The 21,677-nt window shown below is 39.3% G+C and overlaps 4 protein-coding genes across 4 annotated transcripts; 2 read left to right on the forward strand and 2 right to left on the reverse strand.

Moving 5' to 3' along the window:
- Positions 1-5,927: 5,927 nt before the first annotated feature.
- Positions 5,928-7,530, forward strand: MELLADRAFT_36679 (uncharacterized protein; the record flags this gene model as incomplete). Its single annotated transcript, XM_007410969.1, has 4 exons — positions 5,928-6,431; positions 6,551-6,633; positions 6,702-6,850; positions 7,142-7,530. 4 exons carry the CDS (start codon positions 5,928-5,930, stop codon positions 7,528-7,530), a joined length of 1,125 nt encoding a protein of 374 aa, XP_007411031.1.
- A 1,342-nt stretch (positions 7,531-8,872) lies between these two features.
- Positions 8,873-10,426, reverse strand: MELLADRAFT_116751 (uncharacterized protein; the record flags this gene model as incomplete). Its single annotated transcript, XM_007411139.1, has 7 exons — positions 8,873-9,075; positions 9,140-9,244; positions 9,331-9,465; positions 9,543-9,700; positions 9,801-9,900; positions 9,996-10,007; positions 10,082-10,426. The coding sequence occupies 7 exons, from the start codon at positions 10,097-10,099 to the stop codon at positions 9,061-9,063; spliced, it is 543 nt and encodes a 180-aa protein (XP_007411201.1).
- A 633-nt stretch (positions 10,427-11,059) lies between these two features.
- On the forward strand, positions 11,060-13,285 carry MELLADRAFT_116752 (uncharacterized protein; the record flags this gene model as incomplete). The annotated part of the gene is made up of 9 exons (XM_007410970.1): positions 11,060-11,432; positions 11,549-11,699; positions 11,777-11,845; positions 11,941-12,286; positions 12,385-12,448; positions 12,548-12,592; positions 12,676-12,772; positions 12,854-12,932; positions 13,024-13,285. The coding sequence occupies 9 exons, from the start codon at positions 11,144-11,146 to the stop codon at positions 13,207-13,209; spliced, it is 1,326 nt and encodes a 441-aa protein (XP_007411032.1).
- A 118-nt stretch (positions 13,286-13,403) lies between these two features.
- MELLADRAFT_107365 (uncharacterized protein) lies at positions 13,404-15,384 on the reverse strand (the record flags this gene model as incomplete). Its single annotated transcript, XM_007411138.1, has 9 exons — positions 13,404-13,541; positions 13,573-13,814; positions 13,873-13,951; positions 14,073-14,113; positions 14,172-14,337; positions 14,426-14,879; positions 14,911-15,013; positions 15,091-15,295; positions 15,382-15,384. 9 exons carry the CDS (start codon positions 15,382-15,384, stop codon positions 13,404-13,406), a joined length of 1,431 nt encoding a protein of 476 aa, XP_007411200.1.
- Positions 15,385-21,677: the final 6,293 nt, after the last annotated feature.

The raw sequence follows: 21,677 nt of genomic DNA on the forward strand, positions 1-21,677 counted from the left end.
CTTATGCCATCTTTGGAGTCTTTGTTCTAATGATTCATTAGGTTTGTGTGGGCACACAGGTATTGTGTCTTTTGTTTCATTGTTTGAAGCTGATGTCACATTTCGGCTCAGGTCTTATATCCTAAACCGGAAAATCACAGGTACATATTGTGTCTTTTGTTGCATTGCTTGAAGCTGATGTCAAAATTGGGGTCAGATCATATACCCCAAATCGGGAGATCTCCCACAGTCCTCGTTAGTATATCGGCTAGTATGGCCGCCTTTCATTACGAAGTGCGCGGTAGAGACGGGTTCGATTCCCGTACGGGGAAATTCTTTTTGACTCCTGCATGGGTAGGCTTTTATCTGTAAAGAAACTCCACAGCGTCTTGAGTCGCGGAATTGTTTTGTTAATACATGATCACATCCTATAAATAGTGGCATCGCATTTCAAGTACTCGACAAGGTGTCGCATGCTGAAACGTTGAAAAATTCTCTTAATTGATTGATTGAAAGTGATAACGATTCTTTTGGCGAGAAGTGGAGATGGGTGAAGGATAATCGAGTTGAAAGTTGAAAGCTTTTATAGGGAAGGACTTCCTAATTAGGATTTGTTTGAAGACCATCAAGTAAATGTAATGCCACATCGATCAGGATTAGAAGAAGATGTTGGTGATTCAAGTACTATAGCATGACTCACTCTTTGAAATTGGATACATACTGAGCGCTCATCCTTGTGAATCTCTGTTGAGGTCTCATTGGTTTTGGCTAGAGGAATTTATCATGATTGTCAACATGTGGTGAGGTGCTATCTTTGAGTTAGGGGTGATAATTAAATTTCGACTTCTTTCCTTTTGAGATTTATTCTGTAGCTGAGTTGGGTGTAAGGGGTTTGGTTGGTTGGTATGATAGGTATTAGGTGGGTCTTGATTGTTAGTTGTTGGTAACGGGTTATTAACGGATGGGAATGTGAATGTAATTCGGGCGGTACTTTCTGAGTGTAATAATACTAACGGGTCGGATTCTTTGTTTGTTTTATGATGTCATAGCTGATTACCGCCTTATTGAATTTCATCGATATCCATTCCCATAGCGTTTTACTGTCGTATTCTCCGTCGTTTACCTTTCCTCTTTGGTTATTTTTCGAGCCCACCCTCCCTTTCAGTCCCTGTTCATTTTTTATTATTATTATTACTTTTTTCTTTGTTTGATAAGAAAAAGAAGAAAGAGAAGTAGCAGTTTATTTGTTTTTGAAATTTTTTAGTGTCAAGTTCTGTATTTTTTGATTTTTTATATTTTTTATGTGTACTGCTGAGTTTTCCTTTTTTCAGAAGTTTTTTGTCACACCGCGGGAATCATTAAGTGTGAAACCCGATTGAGCAAAGTCGCGGTGTCTGGGTCCGCGACTTTCTTCAATTGCGGATCTCGTTCGCCATAGGTTTGCTATAGGTTTGCTAGCTTGCATCAAGCTGCCCTCGAGTTGTCCGCCTGAGCTGCAGTACATGTTATGCATGTTTTTCCTTTCAATATCCTCAGACCACTCAAGATCATGTATGAGTCATGAGCTTTATTACGTATATGTTACAAGAGTCTAGACATATGGTACCTCCATTAGTCCATACTACAGCCTGAGTGGATGACTATGTAGAGGGCAGCTCGAGACGAGCTTGCAAAGCTATGGCAAACCTGTGGCAAACGAGATCTGTGATTGAAGGAAGTCGCGGACCCAGACACTGCGACTTTGCTCAATCCGGTTTCACACTGAATGATTCCCGCGGTGTCATCATGTTATCATTAGTAGGTGTTAGGACCGCTAGCCTCCCCGTAGGGTGTGCTACGGTGTACGTATAGACTCATACTGACATATAAACATGACATGGATAAAACATGTAATTTTTCCATGTCATGTTTGGTCGAAATTCATCCCCGAGCCAAATACCGTACGACACGACTCATACTGACACACATCGACATGGATTTTTGTTTTCCAAATCCCGTGTCGTAACGTGAGTCATGGCGGATGGTCTGACGGCCGACAAACAACATGACACCATATCACATCTAATAGCTTTGCCCGATTCACCACCGGAGTGTTAAATCACATTGTGCTAAACAGCATTCAGCCAAACTGTAGTTCATATTTGAAATTTGAAATCCAAAAGAAAGTTCTTAAACCGAGCTCTGGTCTAAAGTACCTTTTAAATCATCAACCCTTCCCACCTACCAACTCCAACATTCCATCTTTCACTTTTGTTTCTTTGGGTAAGTATTTCAACTCCTTCTATCTTTGCAGTACTCACAATATTCAACTTGGAACTTATTGATTTGCCATCAAAAGTACCTTTCTTTTCTGTTCAATCAATGAACTGTTCTCTTGCTCAGGTTTAGATTCCATTCCTCTTCTCAGTCCCACCCCCTTTCAATCCATTTGTTATTTCCTAAGAAACAAGTCTTCAACATTTTACTAATGATTACTTTGACATTGGTTTAATTTTTTTAGTGATTAGGCACAAAATTGATCTTATATTCAATCGATCCTTTCCATTTGATTGAATCATAATCAATCATTTTTCCCCTCCAATTCAATCAAAATCGATCGTTTCAATCCAAATCAATCAAGATCAATCATCTCCATCTGATTCAATCAAGATCAATCATCTCCATCTGATTCAATCAAGATCAATCTTCTTCATCTGATTCACCTGAAATCAATCATATCAACAGTTCATCATTGAATCTTTCATTTGTAATCAAAACCACCAATCTCATCTAAGTCAACTCAAAACAAACCATTTCAACTTCTTGAAAGTAATTCAACTTGCTGATTTTTAGATTTGTCTATTTAAAACATGGTAATGATGTGAGATGAAACTTACTTTTTTTTCCATGATGGTCAGATAGCAGTCTACACAGAAGTCTCACAGGCCAATTTGATAGGGGATAGAATTGTATCTTGCATGTTCATTCTTCACTATGTGAATGCGGAACTACTTAATGTCACCAATGCTATTCCTCTATCAAATTGGTTTTGGATCATGATGATCTATGGTCCCTGCGGAGGTTCAACTGTACTTGTCCTCCCCAAGGCTGGGTTGGCTTCACGCACCAGATTCTTGTGGGTAGGGTTTGACGCAGACCTTATGCAAGCCTAGTCATCATTATCCAAGTGTGGGATGGACGCTGAAAGTGGGTTGCTGTCTGATCATAAGGAATCTTTAACTGATATTCTTTTAATTGGTTTGGTATTAGTGGTAAGAAGAAGTATAGATCTCCATCACAGAAATGTGTTCAAAAGGAAATGTGATACGATAAAAAGTAAGAAGCAGAAGGATGGGATGGAAGCATTCAAAGCAAGATTAAAATCTTTGTCATTTGACTTAATTCATGTATTTTCCGATCTTTATAAAAATTTGGCTCCTTTTTTCAAATTATGAATCAGTATTGTTTTTTTCATATACTTCAAGGTATACTTGTGGTTGAGATGCATACAAAATATGAGTTTTCAAATAAAAATGTGTAAGATATTGACGGTAAAGTACCAAAAACATTGAGATCTTTTCCTTCAAAGAGAATGCCATCCCAGTTGTGATCCAACAAAGCATTACACATAAAACAAAATGCAACCCATATGTTAGAGTACACATATGAGCATCTCTTCAATTGATTTGCCATCATGGAAGTGTTTGCTGATGGCATTACGTCTTTCAAGGTGATCCTTGCAAACAGGTGGCTTGGTGTTGTTGTGATCCAAATGTTTACAATGTCAATAGATTGTTCTCTCAGTCATTGTGATTCCTTCTTTCACAAGGTTATCTTGTATTTCTCGTATGGTGAGTCCGTCATTGAAACCATTTTCCAGTACTGTGTTGATGATAGCTATGCTGTTTTGTTTTGGCATTATTTGTGGAAGAGCAAGACAGAGTAATAATAATGTAGATGGATTATTGAATAAAGATAGTTGACTGTAGAGCTAGGATTGAGTGTTTAATTTTTTTTAAAACTCTTGATTGCAGAGAAAAATACATCAAAAATTGGATAGTCCGATCCGAATGCAATATTTTGGAGAAATTTACATTTGGTGTCATGTTGTGTCGGTATGACACTTCCCGGACGGTACGATGTACGAGATGACTCATGTTACAACACGGGATTTGGAAAACAAAAATCCATGTCGAGGTGTGTCAGTATGAGTCATGTCGTACGGTATTTGGCTTGGGGGTGAATTTCGACCAAACATGACATGGAAAAATTACATGTTTTATCCATGTCATGTTTATATGTCAGTATGAGTCTATACGTACACCGTAGTGTGCTTTATGTTTTGTTTTAGCAATTTATTCACCCTCGGCAATCTGCCTTGGGTTTCGCCCAAACCAACGCCTGTTTTAGTATTTTTTAATACTAAGTTCACATTTCCTCTTTGAAATTGAGACTCAGTTTCTAGTCAGACTCCAGAGTGTCTCGCCGGGCCCGGCTTCTATATAGTAACCGAGTAGGGTTTATCCACACCTGCATGATGCATACCTGCCCTCGGGAATTTGGGGTTATCATCCAGACTTGAGGGTCTGGTGTGAAAGTATTTTTTTTGCTTATAACTCCATTTCAACCTACTTCAACCCCCTAATCTGCAGTGCCAGGTGATGCTTTTCCAATCGAACATCGCTGAGCTGTCACTGAGTCTGTGAAGCTTGTTGTCGATCAGGAGGACTACATGTCACATCTATGTGACACCTCAAGATGATCATCATATCATGCTGTGAAATCCGCTTGATATCAAATGTCAAGTGGGGTGTCATCAGCTGGAAATTGAAATGCATGAAAGTTTAGAGATCGTCTCAGGATTGGTTGGTTGATTTTGTTTACTACCTTTGCTAAAAAGGTTGACCGGGTCGACCGCGAAGGAGAAGAGAAGAGATGCCAAATTTGGCCGCAGCGCCTGCTGCGCAGCGCATCCAAATTCAAATTTCGCTCGATCCAAAAAACAATCGGGTTGTCAGAACACTCAACGTGACCTGGTGGTTATGATAGATACCAAGATTGGTCACGACCGATATTCAGTTGATTTAGATTATGACAAAGTCGCGCCAACAGCTGGCTTATGCGACTTGTTCCGATTTCATCTATATCTTGCTGATTTGAGGAAATGAAAAGCACTGTGGACTAGCAGTATACAGTAGTAGGTGGCGCATTGCTCAATATCAACAATGGTTGTAGTTGCTTGTGGGTTCAATCCCCAGGGTGTAGCATTTTTGCTGAAATTTGGAACAAAATTGAGAAGTACATCTCAGAGATGTGTCAGTGCCATCATTGTTCCATAATGACCCTCTTTGAGCTTTTGGTGGGTAAGGCAAAAAAAAGTTTTTAAAGACTTCTGCTTTCTTTGTATCATGAGGTCAACCCACACAAGTTCAAAAATATCAAGGCGACTCGAACACGCGCCGAGCTGTGCACCGCGATGACAAGGTTCTCACACCTTACCGTTGCACCAAGAAAGCTTAGATAAGGGGTCCAACGATGAGTTCACGATCATCAAAGATGAGTCGCAGGTCGGCTGTTTGAACGATCTCAATGTATTCAGCTAAATACTGATTGTAACTAATCTCATTAGTTGCCGTAAGACGGTCACAATGAGTGTTTTGACAACTCGATCATTTTTTGGATCGAGCGAAATTTGAATTTGGATGCGCTGCGCAGCAGGCTGCGGCCAAATTTGGCATCTCTTCACTTCTCCTTCGCGGTCGACCCGGTCAACCTTTTTAGCAAAGGTAGTATTTATTTAAAAATGAATGGGAATGACCCCTGAATGCTGCAGCTGAACTCAATCAACTAACTTTACCCCAAACCATTAATCTTGTAGCTTGAAAACCGAGTGAGTTGGATCAAACTGACCAATCGAATATCAAATCGAACATCAAAATCAAACATCAAAATCACAATCAAACCAAGTCATGACTATCGCCAAAACTTCATCAGGAACTTCTTACTTTGTGATCGGTGGTGAAGGTTTCCTAGGTCATAATTTAATTTCAGAATTAGTTAAATCTTATCCAGATTCGATCATCACTTCATTAGATCTAGTCCAACGTTACTTCACATCAAGACCGATTGATCTTCCAAATGAATCAGACCTCAATCCAACCAACTCGATGCAACATTCTTTTATCAAATCAGATTTAACTTCTTTAAATGATTTAATCAATTCATTCGATCAAATCAAACCTGATGTTGTTTTTCATACTGCGTCTCCTTGGATAGGTAGTGGTCGAGAAGTTTGTGAAAAGGTTAATATTCAAGGTACTGAGAATGTGATTGAAGCTTGTAAGAAATTTGGAGTTCAAAAATTGGTTTATACTTCTAGTGCTGGTGTGGTTTATAATGGTGAAGATTTAATAAATGTGGATGAAAGATTGCCTATACCTGAAAATGCTTTGGATCATTATAATATTACTAAAGTAGGTATCGGAATTGATATTTTAACCACTTCAAGTTTTGTTATCATTTGACAATTTTCAAAAGTTGTTCTTTTAAAGAAGATCATTAAACTGATTTTTGATTGAAATAAAATATGTAGGCAAAAGCTGAAGCGATCGTCTTAAAGGCCAATGATAATGATAAACTATTAACATGCGCATTACGACCAGCTGGGATTTTCGGGTGGGGAAATTTGATAGGATTCATTTCAATTGAAGATGATTTTGCTGATCCAAAGGGTTTGATTGTAGACCAGGTGATAGGCAGGCTATTCCGGGTATCATCCAAGTTTTAAAGAATGGACAACATCGAATCCAAATTGGTAGTAACAAGAATCTGTTCGATTGGACATACGTCGATAACGTAGTACATGCTCATCTACTAGCTGCCACAAGACTAGGTGAATCAGTTCCCTTATCGGCCTTTTCGACTTACCTAAAACCGATTTGTAAATCAAATCCTCGAAGAAGAATCCCCACTAGCCGGACGATCGTGACTGAAGAGGATGGTGTACTAGATGATGTAGAGTTACTGGAATTTTCTAGTTCAAGTATCAGGAGTGAATCGTCTCCTAAAGAACCTAATGCAAGTTGGATCTCAGAATTGAAAGGTGAACTTGACACACCATTACCTGCTAAACGAACCAAATGGGATCAATGGGCAAGTATCTCAACTTCGTTTATGTATCCAGAAGGGATCGTACCAGTAGCAGGTGAAGCGTTTTTCATCACAGGTGGAGAACCGGTTTATTTTTGGGATTTTACAAGATCAGTTTGGAAAGCATATGCCACATCCGAACATCTTCAAGAGACGAAAGATTACCAACCAATACCTTCATTTCTTTGGATCATACCTAAATTTCTTGGAGTCCTTTTAGCTTTATTAGCCGAACTTTGGTGTAAGGTTTTACAAAAACCTGCAGGATTTACCACTAGTTCGGTGAGATATGCATGTGCTACTAGGTTTTATAATATTGAAAAGGCTAGAGTTGTTTTAGGTTATGAACCTGTGGTTGGAGTCGAAGAAGGAATTTCAAGAGCTGTGGAGGTAAAGATCTCTTTCTTGCTTTTGTTTTTGTGATGATGTGCTGTTGGTCTCTTTTTGGGTTTGATTGATATTGATTTGTTTGTTTTGGAATTGGATTTTAGTGGTATGCGAAAAATGAGGCGAGTCAACTTCAAGCAAAAAAATGAGCTGGGCCAACTACAAGAGAAGGAATCAAACATATATTGTTATAATGAAGAAGAAAATAACAAAAGTTGAAATACTTGATATATTCAAGAACAATGGATTTTTGAATCTTCCAGTGAAGCAGATTAAATCACTAGGTCTTTTTGAACCGGTCTTGAATTTTTTTGATTCAAGGTTTTATATCCAATCAGACTTGAAGTATCAAATTTCTATCAATAACATAAAAAACAAATCAACTTTTTTTTGATAAGGTCTTGATCAGTTTTTCTTATTACAAAAGTATTCTTTAGTTTTATCAGTTTAATTTAATGGGACTTTTTTAGTTGGAAGATGTTTTGGATGTTGATACAATACCTTGATTGGTCCAGAAAGATTTGAACAAAACAAATGGTATTGAAGGTTCAAGTTTGATTAGGTATGTAGGTAATTTTTTTGAGAAGAAAGAAGATAATTGTTGAATTGATTGAAAGTTAAAAAGGTTTGAAACTTGGTTCTAAAGGCTTGAAAATTTACAAGGTTGAAATTTACTTGAAGTCTACAATTTGATTCCATACTTTGTAATTTTAACTTGAATTGGGAAATAGCTTTTACTTTGTTCCAAACAAATTAGCAAACCTTTTTTGTCAAATTATCTTCATAAACAACTTCGGCTCAACTTCATAAGAATTGAGTCTGATTAATTCTTGAGGTAATTTAGGAAGGGTTTAAGTTGAAAGAACACTAAAACACAATTTGTTTTTTTACAGAAAATTTAGTGCTTGGAGGTTTTGAAGGTCTTGGAAATTCTTCAGAAAGCTTCACCTGAAGGAACACCACATCTTTGGATCATCATCCAGTGCTAGGATGTTGAAGTATTGACGAAGTGAAGGAAACATAAAACCTGGGGCTTGAAATTTTTTTGGCCAGTAGGTGGAGAGAGCCTGAGGGTCTGATTTTTGATAGATTTCCTTACAACCACTTCAAACTTCTTGATAGAATCACTGCTTCCTGTGGCAAGCTCCATTGCACTTACATACATGCTGGATTCAAAAAGAAGATTCACCTGAGTAAACCTGAACAGGCATATTTAATTGAACACAGAAACACTGAGGCAAGGTCTTTACAAATAGGTCTCTAGTTAGATGACATAGCAGGGTTAGGAAAGTTTGAGTTGATTTGAGGATTTGTTTAACATTTTGATTTACTGTAATGCTTTGTCCAATCACACACATCAACTCAGATGTTGACCATAAAGATGTCAAACTAGATGGCTTTGTTTCATAGAAAGATGTCATAGAAAGTGGAAACAAAGAACAAACTCTTTATTCAAAGAAAAATCACAACAGAATTGATCATAAAAATCCTGAAATAAGTGTAAATCAAATCAAGTTACAAAATTAAACTTGAAGGGAAAGAAAAAAACAAGGACTGAAAAGAAACTTAAAATAATGTTCCCTAGTGAGATATCAAGATAATTAGTAATAGACCAAGAGATTGACAATCAAAGAATCACACTCACTTCATCTCTAAGATATTCTCCTACATCTGCTTGATGAAAGACAATAATTGAAGTAGGGTCCAGTTTTTTTGTATCAGTTGTACTTCTAGCTGTCACACCAAATCCCTTCAAAAAATAAAAGCATGTATTAAAGATTAAACTTGATGGTAGATATTCAAAGGATGTTTCAAGATATCAAGATTCGAACTTACTAATGGTACATCACTCATTGAGAAAACAACTACACCTTGATGTTCAGGTGTATCTTCAGTAATTCGTCCTAAATGAGCTTTCACTACATGATTACCATATAAGAATGGCATTTCTCCATTCGGTTTGATCCAAACCTAAAAGAACCAAACAAATAAACGAATGAGTTTTTGATAAGTAGACTTTGAGATGAATGAAAATAAGAGATGCTGACTTTGTATTGAGCAAATCTTGCTAACCAATCTAATGCAGTGACATGTAATCGAAACTTTCCAGTCTTGGAAAATTTACCTAAACAAGTACCTAATGAAATTAAATGATCTCTAGAAATCGAAGTAGCATGTTTAACTAAATTTTCAGATACGTAGAATACTAAAAATGTTGAATTCATCCAAGAAAAAAAAACCGAAGTAGTGATTAGTTTTGGTTTTTGGTTTTGTAAATTCATCATGAAGATATCAAAAGTAAATACCTTTATCTTTATGTAATCTAAAGCAAAATTCTTCGTCTTGACGTTCAATCAAATGTACTAAATTCTTTCCTAGATAATTATGAAGTTTTGAAAAAAGAGTCTATGGGTAAGATTGAAAGAAGAAGAAGAAAAAAAGATAACGCATGAGTAAGTTTTGTTGTATGTTTGTACAGAAGTGTGGAAAAGAGGACTTACTTTCACTTCAGTCTGTAAGAAAGAATGGTTTGAAAATGATTATTAGCCGAGGTTTTTTGGTAGGTTCAAAGAATTAGTAGACTGACATCTGTTAATGGTCTCATTATTACTTCAGATTATCGAAAATTTGAGTGATTAAATGAAAGTGAGTGTTCGATTCGATCAGGTTTCTATATAAGATGTCGTCTTCTTAAACTGATTGGAATGGGCTTTGAAGATGTTAATCGAAGTTGGTATATTGAGGTCGTCGTATGGAATGGTTGATTGTCGTGTCAGTCAACTCTTTTTGAAAAATTTATGGTCTGAAGAAATTGACTCTGATCACGTGACGCGGGAGTTAATGCGTATATCGAGTGTCCAGAATACATGTATGTGTGTATCGAGAATGTGTCGACTTAAACCCATACATGGTCCTCGCGAGTCGCCAAACTGGGAGCCGTTCTTTGTCCTTGCCTTTCCTCTAAGATCGACACCGAGGAATAAATTTCGGTAAACATCGACCTTGATCTTATTTGATAATCATAAGTGACACGATGTTATACCACCGGCGTGACAAGAGTTATTCATGGTGCTTATCCTATGATGCACTCAATCGAAATCAACATATCTCTTGACAGTCCAGACATATCTGCAACCCAAACATAACACACAAAGTTAACGAGAGAGAAGGAAAGATAGAAGAAGGAAATAAAAGCATGATGATAAAATTTATTGAAAGAGATTAAATGTGTATGTGTGTGTATTTATATGATGACTGAGGAAGTTTGATGATTTATAGAAACTTTCTTGTACTTAACAAGAACTCGAAAGGAGAGAGAGAGGGCAGGGTAGATAGAAATGGACTTTATGATTCTAAATCATATCCATCTTTATCATGCTCATTTCAACCACTTCCCTATCGTTCCATTTATGCATGAGACATGAGCCATCAAATTGAATGTAGAGTTTTGGAGAAATCCAGTAATCAAACTTTGATGGGTTACTTGATTCTTGTGACTGAATCCTTTTCTCGGTGACGAATAAGTACTTCCAATTCGTATCTCGAGTAGATTTTTCAAAACGTCATCCTGTAGTCTCTTTACATAGCTTTCTTTTCGCTTGACTCGTCATTTGATCCTTTGAATTTGAAAATTCAAGATTAAAAGAAGATGCTGAAAGGTGAAAAGGATTGGACATTACCCATCATAATAGACCTGATCAAAAAGTTACCTAAAAATCAAAACCCTTATGACTATCTATTGAATTTAATTGATCGTTTCTTTTGGCCTTTACCAGAGAAAATCTTTTTAATAATCTTGTTAGGTTTTGGTTTGATTTATTTTTCGATTTTGATTTGTTCCTTAATAGTTCTCAAATTGAGTTTAAAGTCTAATAAATCAGTTTCTAAAAGAAAGCAAAATCAACATTGGTGGTGGTATAGAAAGATTTATATCTCTGGTGAACACGACTTTTTTGACTTTTTTTTGACTTTATATCGTTATACTGATGGGTGGATTCACGTTTAAATCATGAAAGTTGATCTTTTGTCGTTTGCATTGTTTCGATTGTTTTAGGATCTTCCAATCCATATATCCTCATCAATGGTTCAATAACTGTGGCTTTAGCTGAAGCAATGACTTCTATTTGTTTTTTAATTTATATTTTTATCACATTCTTTACTTTTCGTTCTACTTCTGTTAGTAGAACTTCTTACGCTTTTGTTTGGTAGGTCTTTTTATATTTTGATTATTATCATCCTGGGTTCTTTGTGAAAAAGTCTAACATGTTTTGATGCTTGTCAGGTATGAGATCGCTTGGCTACCGGGTACCTTAGGAATTTGGTTCACCGGGTGGAATAGTCTTTTGACGTGGTAAGGTTCATTTCTTTGCACTCATCTCTAGTTTTTCATCTTTCATTTTGATATGTTAGATGACAATATCTGATTTTACGTTGTTGCATTTGTAGGTTGTCGAATTCAGATATTGAACCTGCGAAATCAAAACGGTCAACAAATCGTTCAATCTATTTGAACCTTGGGTTTATAGTATTTCCATTAATATTTATCCTTCAAACCATCGTCTTTGGAACTCTGATTGGTATTTCACTGCATAATGTGAATGATGCATATGATGATTTAAAAATTCAACTTCAGTTGGATTCATTTGATTGGGGACATCAACAATTTAATCAGATTGATATAAACAATTCATGGGATTTATTTCAAGGTCTAGTTAAAGATCTCGAAGGATTATTGAAAATCATTCATGGTTCTACTGCATCTTGGGCATGTACTGGACTTTTAACTTTTTTGGTAAATGAGATGTTTTCTAAAATCTTCTTTTCTATCGAGGTTTGAGGTTCTTTGCTGAACATCTTCATCTATTTTTTTGTGATATGTTTCATAAACAGTTTTATATCTTTGCTCTATATGAAGTCACTAATCTTACAAGAAAAAAGGTATTAAAATCAAATGGTTAAGTTTCATCACGATCAATTTGCATCACTTTTGTTTTTTTTTCTATCCTGTTCTATTCAAAGCTGACATTGGATCATTTTCATTTGGCAAAAATAGCTGATAATTCATCAAATTATAAAAATCAATTACGTGAAAGATATTGTAAGTTTTTTCTAGTTTGAGTTTTTGAGACAATTGAAACTGATGTTTGATATCTCTATGTTTGTGATCCCCTTTTGGAGTAGATGGATTCTTGATTTATTGTTCGATGATGTTGATCGTTTTAATCTATGATATAGGAGTTGGTATTTTCTTATACGTGGAAAGCGAAAATCTAACCAAGTTGAGTCAAAAAGATTTCTATGAATTTCAATTTGATTTTTTTAGATCTAATGAGATAATTCAAACATATGTTCAAAACAGTGCAACGATGAGAGGAATAGAAGGAATTATTGGGCTAGGAGGTGGGGCTCTTGTTGCACCAGCTATGCTCTTTCAAGTTGTAAGTGATCATTCTCATTTTGGTTACATTGAATCACCAAAGTTAATGATCTGATCTGTATGGGTGTCTTGATTTGTTCAATTTATCATAGTGGAGAGTTATGAAAGATGATGAAGATCAATTGGAATTTGATCAAATTACTAAGATAGAAAGTAATCTTAACATCATGAAAGTAGAAATTCAAAAGAACTTTAACAAAGCTGATTTTGATAATGATAAAAGTGTAACAGAAAGCGATAAGAATTCAACAATAGGAACCAAGAATAATATCAAGTAGAGTAGATAGATATATTGGAGGAAGATGTTACAGTTTTTGTTCATGAAACTAGTCACAGACCGCATTATACCAAGAGATATCGATGAGATGGGTGTTTTCTTTCTTACTCTCTGAATTATTCCACGATGTAGACTATCTGAATTGTCACTGTAAGTGTTTTCTGACCACATGAATGCAAAAGAAGTTGTCTGCTTTCAATATTTTGGGCAGCATACATACATTCTTTTACTGATCTCGACACTGGTAGCTATGATGAGAGTTTGAATCGCCGCTCCCGTCATACCTTGCAACCTATGAAAAGATATATGTGCCGAGATAGATGAGCCACGGTTCTGGAGAGTGAATTAAAGGATGAAAACTCACCAATGGCCATGGACACAATTTCCGTTGAAATTGAATCCCTTTATCCTTTTGACCATCGACAAACTTAGTTGCGATCATGTGATCCGGAGCTTTCCCATTTTCCGTCCACTCGATTAACGCCAATACCATGTCGTGCTTGCGATCAAATGAAGATGACTGGAACGTTTCATTGAGAGGTAGCTCGCTTTGTCCAGCTGCACCTATGTTTGTAGGACCCGGTCCACCCCCACAGTGACCCATTCCTAATCAAACAAAGCAAATTGATATAGTGTTCGCAAAATGAAGGATGAGAAGACGTACCAGGAACTGGAAATAATCTGTAGGACTCTCTGGGATCTCTTCCCAATGTCTTCTTAACTTGATCGTGGTACCATATAGACTTGTGGGTTTCGGAAATGGCCAGTCACCCAAAAGCAAAAATGTCAACATAAGGAGGAAATCTCATTCTCGAGGTTTCACATTTCGCAGATGTAAAATGATTGTCTGCCAGAGTGACTTACAGAGCGGCTGGGAATGAGAGGATCTGCAAGGAGGGGAAAACCTGTGATCAGCCGTGAGAGGTTCAGAAGAGTGTCTAGATTCGTCTGTACAATACTGACCGGCCATTCCAGTATAAGTCATCAATTTTCCTCCGCGTTGGATGAAAGGTAAAATGTTACCATCGATTGCATTGGCCTGACCCGGGTTTGTATGATCTGCAACAGCGAGCATCTCAAGGAGGGATTTCGAAGTGAATTTATACTCCGTATTGATCCGAGTGAAATTCTTGATCACGAAGCCCAGAAAATTTTAAAAACCGGCGAAATACTATTTCATCAAAAAAACCCGGGACTCTTAATTAAGCCTGACTCACCAATACTTGGTATTTGTAGAAATCTGTGGATGGTGGGAATGGTGCTGCAGGCATGAACATTCCGATGCTTGCGAATGATTCGGCACCATGAGCGTAAGCAGGAAATAGGAGGGATCCGTTCTCATCGACCCAATCTTCAAATGCAGATCGCGCTACCGATATCTGTGGTGAGGTTAAGCAGAGTGTTGTAGCATCACTGCTACTAGCGTTTTGCGATTGGTCTGGGGAACATCGTAGCGAGTCGAATGTTGGCTGGCAGACCAGAGGATTATCAATGATTCCATCCTGTACGCCGTCTAACAAATCACACTCATCCATGGTGTGCTCATGGACGAGCGCCCAATCGCTCGCACTCATGAACCCTTCCTTTGTTGGTAAATTGCGCAAATGAGATTCGATCATCCAGCCATTTCTGAACAGATTGACACCAGATTCAGATGACACTATTAAATAACTTTAAGGCGAAGTGGAGAAACAAAATTTACAGATGAGTCCACCACTGCGCTGCTGCACCTGCCAGTACACCATCAAAGTCTTCGGGAAACGCTTGTACTTCTTTCAGACCTTGTTTGCCTCCTGAAGAACAGCCTATATACAAGACATTTCTTAGCTCAAGAGCGCTGAGGATATCAGCGTAGAATGAAGCAGACTGTGTAAGGACGAACCGAGCCAATAATTCGTTTTGGATGCTTCGGTATAGAAGCTCTTGACGACCACCTTGGAGAACACGGTACTAAGGTGAACTGCGCGGTATCCAAAGTCGATTTGTGTTTCTCCATTTGAGATAGCAAAGGTACCGTCAAACCCTGTGCCATTGTGACCAGTGTTGGTCGATGCGACAGCGAACTTGTATTTTGAGAGGGGGACTCCCTACATCGTGACGTCAATGGGAGGAATCAGGTAAGAGGGTAGGAGATTCACGAGCCTGGGGCAGTTTCACTTGAGTTACGACTTACCATGCTATCATTGAAGCAGTCATTCAAGAGTAAAACATCACAGGTGATTAATTTTTTCGTACACGATTTTCGTCTAAGAAAAAGGGCTCACTCAGGATAGTTGACTTTTCCAGAATCTAGTTTTGCAACGAATCATATGATTCGATGTTCAGGTTTGGGTCTCGAGCCAGTAATATCAAATGATCAAATCACTAACCTCCGCCATTACCTACAAATGCGAATCTACCACTCCAATCTTCCAAAGGTAACCAAACCTCGAATTGGACCTGACTGGTGCTCGAGGTATTGAAATTGGCTCCTGGAAGGTTTACATATATAAAAATCAGCGTCGTAGATCAGCAAGACGAAACGTGTCTATTGACTTGAAATGTGGCTCACCAAATCTGCAGAACTTTGGTAAGTTAATGACCACTTGTCGGGATGATGTAGATCCCAAATACGGATCGGAAAAGTGCCCGGATGCTGTTATATCACCAAGAGATTGAAATCACGCCCATCAGAAATCAGTTTCAAATGAGGGGCGCGCACATGGACCTAAGTGAAATGGCTCAACAAGGTAATTCAAAGTCACCGGATGCTATTTTTTGAAGAAATTTTGATAAGACCAATAAAACGTCAGTATCCGATGAGTGGCGCGCTCGATAATCTAGGTATGTAGAGTGGCTTCACTGTGTAATTCTGAGACGTAAACTTCGATTACAGTCGTCTTGATGGCGGCTGGGACCAAATGCCGTAGATTCGCGCAGCGACTAAGCTTAACTAAGCCCCTCTTCCGCGGCCACGTCCGCGACCTCGAAGAGGGGCTTATCGCGGACTCGCGATTTTTGGCGGAGGACTTCCAAGAATTAAGTACCGTTATGTACTTTCTTCAACTTCACCTCAAAACCTCTCCACAAAAATTTCCATGTTTCTCGTGTCTTGTTCTCTACATTTGTCTACATAAGTTGGTACTACTTTCATCAGAAACACACTTGTTTTGCATATTTGGGAGGCATGACTAAATATGGTCCCTATGTCTTCCTGTAACAGCCTAAGAACGGGTGTACAGGCCATCAATCTGATTTGACCGATTTGACCTCGGGCGAATCCAAACTTAACAAAGTCCCTCGCCAAAGGCCCGAGCCCCAGCGAGGGACTTACCCCATAAACTGGAATCCTGGCGTGAGAAGTGAGCTGTATTTGCTCCAAATTCTCTACATCTGTTTGTTTTTTTTCTCTCTCAACAAACATGTCTTGCAACAAAGAAAGAAGAAAAAGGCAAGGGACCATTACATATGTACCAATTGCAAACTCCTTTCTATCTTTTTGGGAAGTTATCTTTTTGAGTAGTTGAAGATCAATTATTTTGACCGCTTTCTGAGAAATACAGGCTTTGAGCCGGCTCGCCGCTGCTGAAAATTGAAAACAGACCCATTTTTGATTCCCCAGTAGCCCAAGTTCCAGACCAGATTTGGGGAAGCTTGCAATTGGCTCATATGTAATGAATATTTGCCATCATCCTTTTATTTACCTCCAAGACCTGTTTATTTAGGAACAAATCAAAGAATTCAAAGTAGCGTTTTTTGAGCCAATACAGGCTACTTCTCACGCCAGGATTCCAGTTTATGGGGTAAGTCCCTCGCTGGGGCTCGGGCCTTTGGCGAGGGACTTTGTTAAGTTTGGGGCGAATCCGGACAAATCCTTATCCTGGGTGGAAACTGTCATAAGACATAAAAGTATTATGACCTAATGGCAGTAATCCTTAGCAGTAAGGGTTAGGGGGGTGACGCGTCTGCTGTACATAACTTATAAGATGCCACCGTGATCATCGATGCACATTCACTTGCACTCCAACTAACTACGTCATGCTTACTCGCTCTCGGAGTGCTATTATTCCGCCTTTGCCTGATGTTTGCAGAACCCCAAGAACCCCAGCCGCAGCACCAGCAGCCACCAAAACTGACCCTCAAGAGTTCCGGCCAACAATCTCAAAGTCATTGCTCAAGGATGACGATGAAGAACAACGAAAAGTGATACGAGACTTATTTTACAACATATTCAAAATGATTGCTCGAGCCTTGCAAGTTGACTCGACTATGAGTCTCGTTCGAAAAAAGGATGTTTTTCTCATCGCGAGTACCGGGTATGGCAAGTCTCGAATACCGGAATTATTCTATCTAATGTTCACCAAAGCATGTGCGCCTATCATCTTGACTTTGAATCCTTTAGACGCGCTTGGAGATAATCAAGTAAGTTTCTCAAATGTGTCTCTGTTTGATGTTCTATAATCATTTTCACTCACTATTTATCGGGCATTTGGACAGGTTGAAGAAAAGGCTAGAAATGGTCTGAGTGCTATCAACCTGACACGGGCGTCTTTCACGAAAGCTGTGTATAAAGAGATTCTTGCAGGAAAATACCAATTTATTTATGTGGTAAGCCCTGAAATTGATCTCGATTGTTTTTGAATCATTCCTGAGCTGACCGGACATGTGCTTAACATAGTCGCCAGAAATTTTCTTGAATAACTCTCAATTCGAACGTCTCTATTTTTCCAAGGGATTCCGTAACCGTTTGGTGCTCAAGGTCGTAGATGAGGCTCACCTCATCTACTGTTGGGGCCTTGCCTTGTCGGGCAGAATCAAAAATTACCGATGTTTTCAGATCCCGCAAGATCGCACCGCTTTTTAGCCTTCATACGGGAACCTAGTGGAGCGGTTTCTAGCCACAGAAGCAGTACCAACTCTACTTATGTCAGCAACTTGTCCTCCTCGCAACTTCGACCAAATTGTTGCAAGTCTCAAAATCACCAGAGATAGCATTGACATTCATCGAAGCGAACTAGTACAACCAGAGATCCGTTTCATCCGGGTCACCCTCAGACACGGATGTTCTTCAATGGACTTGCTCAAGAAATTCTTTGCACCTAAAACCAACGTGACTGATTCCGAGCTTGTACCCACTCTTGTGTACTGTCATACACAAAACGACACCTACTTAGCCCTTAAGGCAATTAATTCAGCCCGCCAAAACCAAATCGATTCGAGCAATGGCTTGAGTACCTCAGTTTGCCGTTATCACGCCTCAACCTGTCCCATTGATAAGATTCGCCGAGCGCAGGATTTTGGAAAGGGGGTTTTCTCAGTAATGACCTGTACTAACGCTCTTGGCCTTGGCCAAAACTGGACACGTGTGAGAAGGGTGATTATTATGGGCCAGCTGGATCCGCTCGAGGTGCTGCAAATGACCGGTCGAGGCGGTCGAGACGGGCGACCAGCTGTGGCTTTTTTGATACTCAATCAATTGTCGCAGACTGACAAGGATTCGCTTTCGGTTTTGCCACATCAGAGTCTGCAAGACCACGATCATCATATGCTTGCTATGTCTACCACTGAGGTATGCTTACGGGTGGCTTTTGAGGTCCTACTACGGTGAGTGATATGCTTTTCACATTCGGTTTATCAGGTCCGTGCTGATGCTGACTCCTTTCGTCAAATAACTTGATGAGTTGTAGGTATAACTACATACCGGTATCGAAAAATGACCAAGCCGTGACGAGTGAAACTCGACGGCAGGCCGAGGCCAATATGGCACCGTGCCGCTGCTCGAACTGTGATTCAAATGCTGTAAATTTTTTCCTGGCTCAACAGAAAATCTTGACTCAATCGAATTTCACCGAGTTGGTCCTCCAGCAGGACGTGCCACCTGGACAACCCGACTTCAAAGTTGACTCAGAAGATCTCGTTTGTCAGGACAGTGGGATTCAAACCACATTGAGACCCATAGGCGATGACCATCCTCTACGTCAAGATATACGCTGGATTCGATTATTCCTGCGAATTCAAGCAAATCTGATGTCAATTTTTAATTTAGAATATCCTAAGGGTTCATTCTACACTCTCGATGACCTGTTCTCACCCAACAAAATTTGGAGCCTGTGCATCAACTACGACCTTGTTTTAGACAGACTGCATTTGGATGATGTGTTTGGTAGTGAACCTCTTCCAAATACATACACATCAATACATCAAGACATTCGCAAATGGAAGGCAAGCACGGATTCGATTGCAGTTTTGCACCCTTCGGAAGAAGAGATGATCATGTACAACGAAGCAAAGACCAAAGCGAAGCAAAAAAGTGCCTCCAATTTCACTAAGGCAAAAGATGCGAGCGAAAAGGACAAAGTGGTATGGTTTCATTACTTTATCTTCTAATTATCATATATGTCTTTTGTAACACTTTGGTTCATGCAATCTAACCCTGTCATGAAATTAACTACTTTATTGCAGGTAGACCCTACGACTTCAGGAATCACTGGTCCTAAGTTGACCGAGAGAAAACCACCCCCATATGTCGGTAAGAAGGGCAAATCAGCCAAACGAAGGAACACCGCAGTTTAGCTCAACCTGACTTTCGGGGTGGATGTCTTCACGATTGCCTTCGGCATCAACCACCGTGTCACCCAAACAACCCCATCGATACCGAGATACTTCATTCTTTTTCCGGTCTTTCAAAAAGTTGTCTTGTAATACATTTGTTCCGGTCAAGACCGTATCGGTAAATTGACTTTTGACAGTCGAGTTTTTGGAAGTGACATATTGATAATTCCAAGAGCGGATAAAGTTAGCGAGGGTTTGTTCTGAAAGGTTATGGTAGTGGTTTTGAAACACAGGTTTCAGTCCGCTCCGGATTTTTAATTGTTGAATCAGTTGTCGTAGCTAGGAACAAGTTTCAATGTTTCATTAATCAATTTGAATCAAGATGTTTATTAAAAATCTCTTGCACACACAAATGTAATGTTAATTGAAATAGCGATCAGCTTTTCAATATCCGTTCCGTTACTCTACATAATCACATGATTAATCGATGTGTTAATCAAAACCCCGAAAAAAAAAGACTAACCGTTTGATTGAAATGGTGTTTGAGCCAAAAGTTTTGGTGTTCAAGCCAGAGATCATTTCCTACAAAATGACCTGGGCGTTGACCTGATGGAATAAGCAAACTATGCAGTATTAGTTTGGCCAAATTAGGAGGTAGGTCCTGCTCCACAAGCACAAGAAAGCGAGTCAGATGCAATGCATATCGAGGCAAGCCCTTTAACCCATGAGCCATTATTGACCATCGTTTCCACATCAGCATTAGCCTGCCAATATCACCTGCGTGTGTCGCATCATCAGCTTCCACCACAGTCGCAAAATCACGTATCCGAAGCCTTAAATTATAGCCGACATTGACCCCTATCTTATGACACGCTCTCAAAGAATCCGAGGTGCAAAATTCTTTGTAACATCTATCTATTAGGTCTTGGGCCGCACCCTCCTTGCCTAGGTCCGGAGGAGTCTCGTATTTTGACATAGTGTGCCTAGATCATGTTTAAAAACATGTCGTAAGATCAGGTTCTAACTTGGGATCGGGATGCAATCAAGGTGGACTCACCTTAAACACGACACCAAAGTTGTGCAGTGAACCGAGTGGAGCGCTTTCATAACAGTTCCAAAATCCATGCTCGACGGCAGTTTAGCATTAGCTCCTTGTAATCCGCCCAAAGACTGCCATGCCTTCCACGCGCCAGTGTCCTTAGAGTCACGTGTATCACCCCAATGATGCGATAGGATCCCTTGTGCCAGGTTCCACATAATATGGGAAACCCCAGGGATAGTAAGCACACTGGTAAGGCCTCCTACGTCAGTTCCGGCGGGAGTACGCTTCTTTCGAAGACTTTCGATATTCTGACAAGTGCCAAGGTCACCTTGAACGATCCTGATCCATTTTGACATTTCTTTGAGCGTCAGCCCGCATTGAGAAGCGATTTCGTCAAAAACTTGTGCAACCCCATCTGCTGAGTTGTCGGCCGCGTCCATTAGGCTCATCAGAAACAAATGGCGATCATCTACAGGAATCTGGTCTACCGGAGGTGGCCTTGTAGCAATTTTGGGTGAGGGAGTCGTTCCAGCTTTGAGAATGTATTTGTACATGACCGTGGCTAGCTGACTTTTTAAAGTCGCCTCCCACTGGTTCATATCACTTGCCTTTTCCCTGAAAGTGTCCAACCGGACCGGGGAATTCCGAGCTTCAGCCAAGGATTGATGGTAGTTTCGAAGGTGAGTGCTCGGACTTTCTTTCAAGATATCTTTATCTAGGTATTTAGGTAAAAACTGAATATAACCCCATGTGCCATGAAAGAGATGCGACACAGTCTCTACTCGGGTATTGTGAACTCTTTGTAAGATATCAAAGTTATCGATGCAGATTATTGGGCATATACTATAAGGCTGGGCCATAAGTGCTCGCAGTGAGGCTTCTCGCTCGCTTTTGAG

Source organism: Melampsora larici-populina, assembly GCF_000204055.1.
Source record: "Melampsora larici-populina 98AG31 unplaced genomic scaffold MELLAscaffold_23, whole genome shotgun sequence".
Classification (NCBI taxonomy): domain Eukaryota; kingdom Fungi; phylum Basidiomycota; class Pucciniomycetes; order Pucciniales; family Melampsoraceae; genus Melampsora; species Melampsora laricis-populina.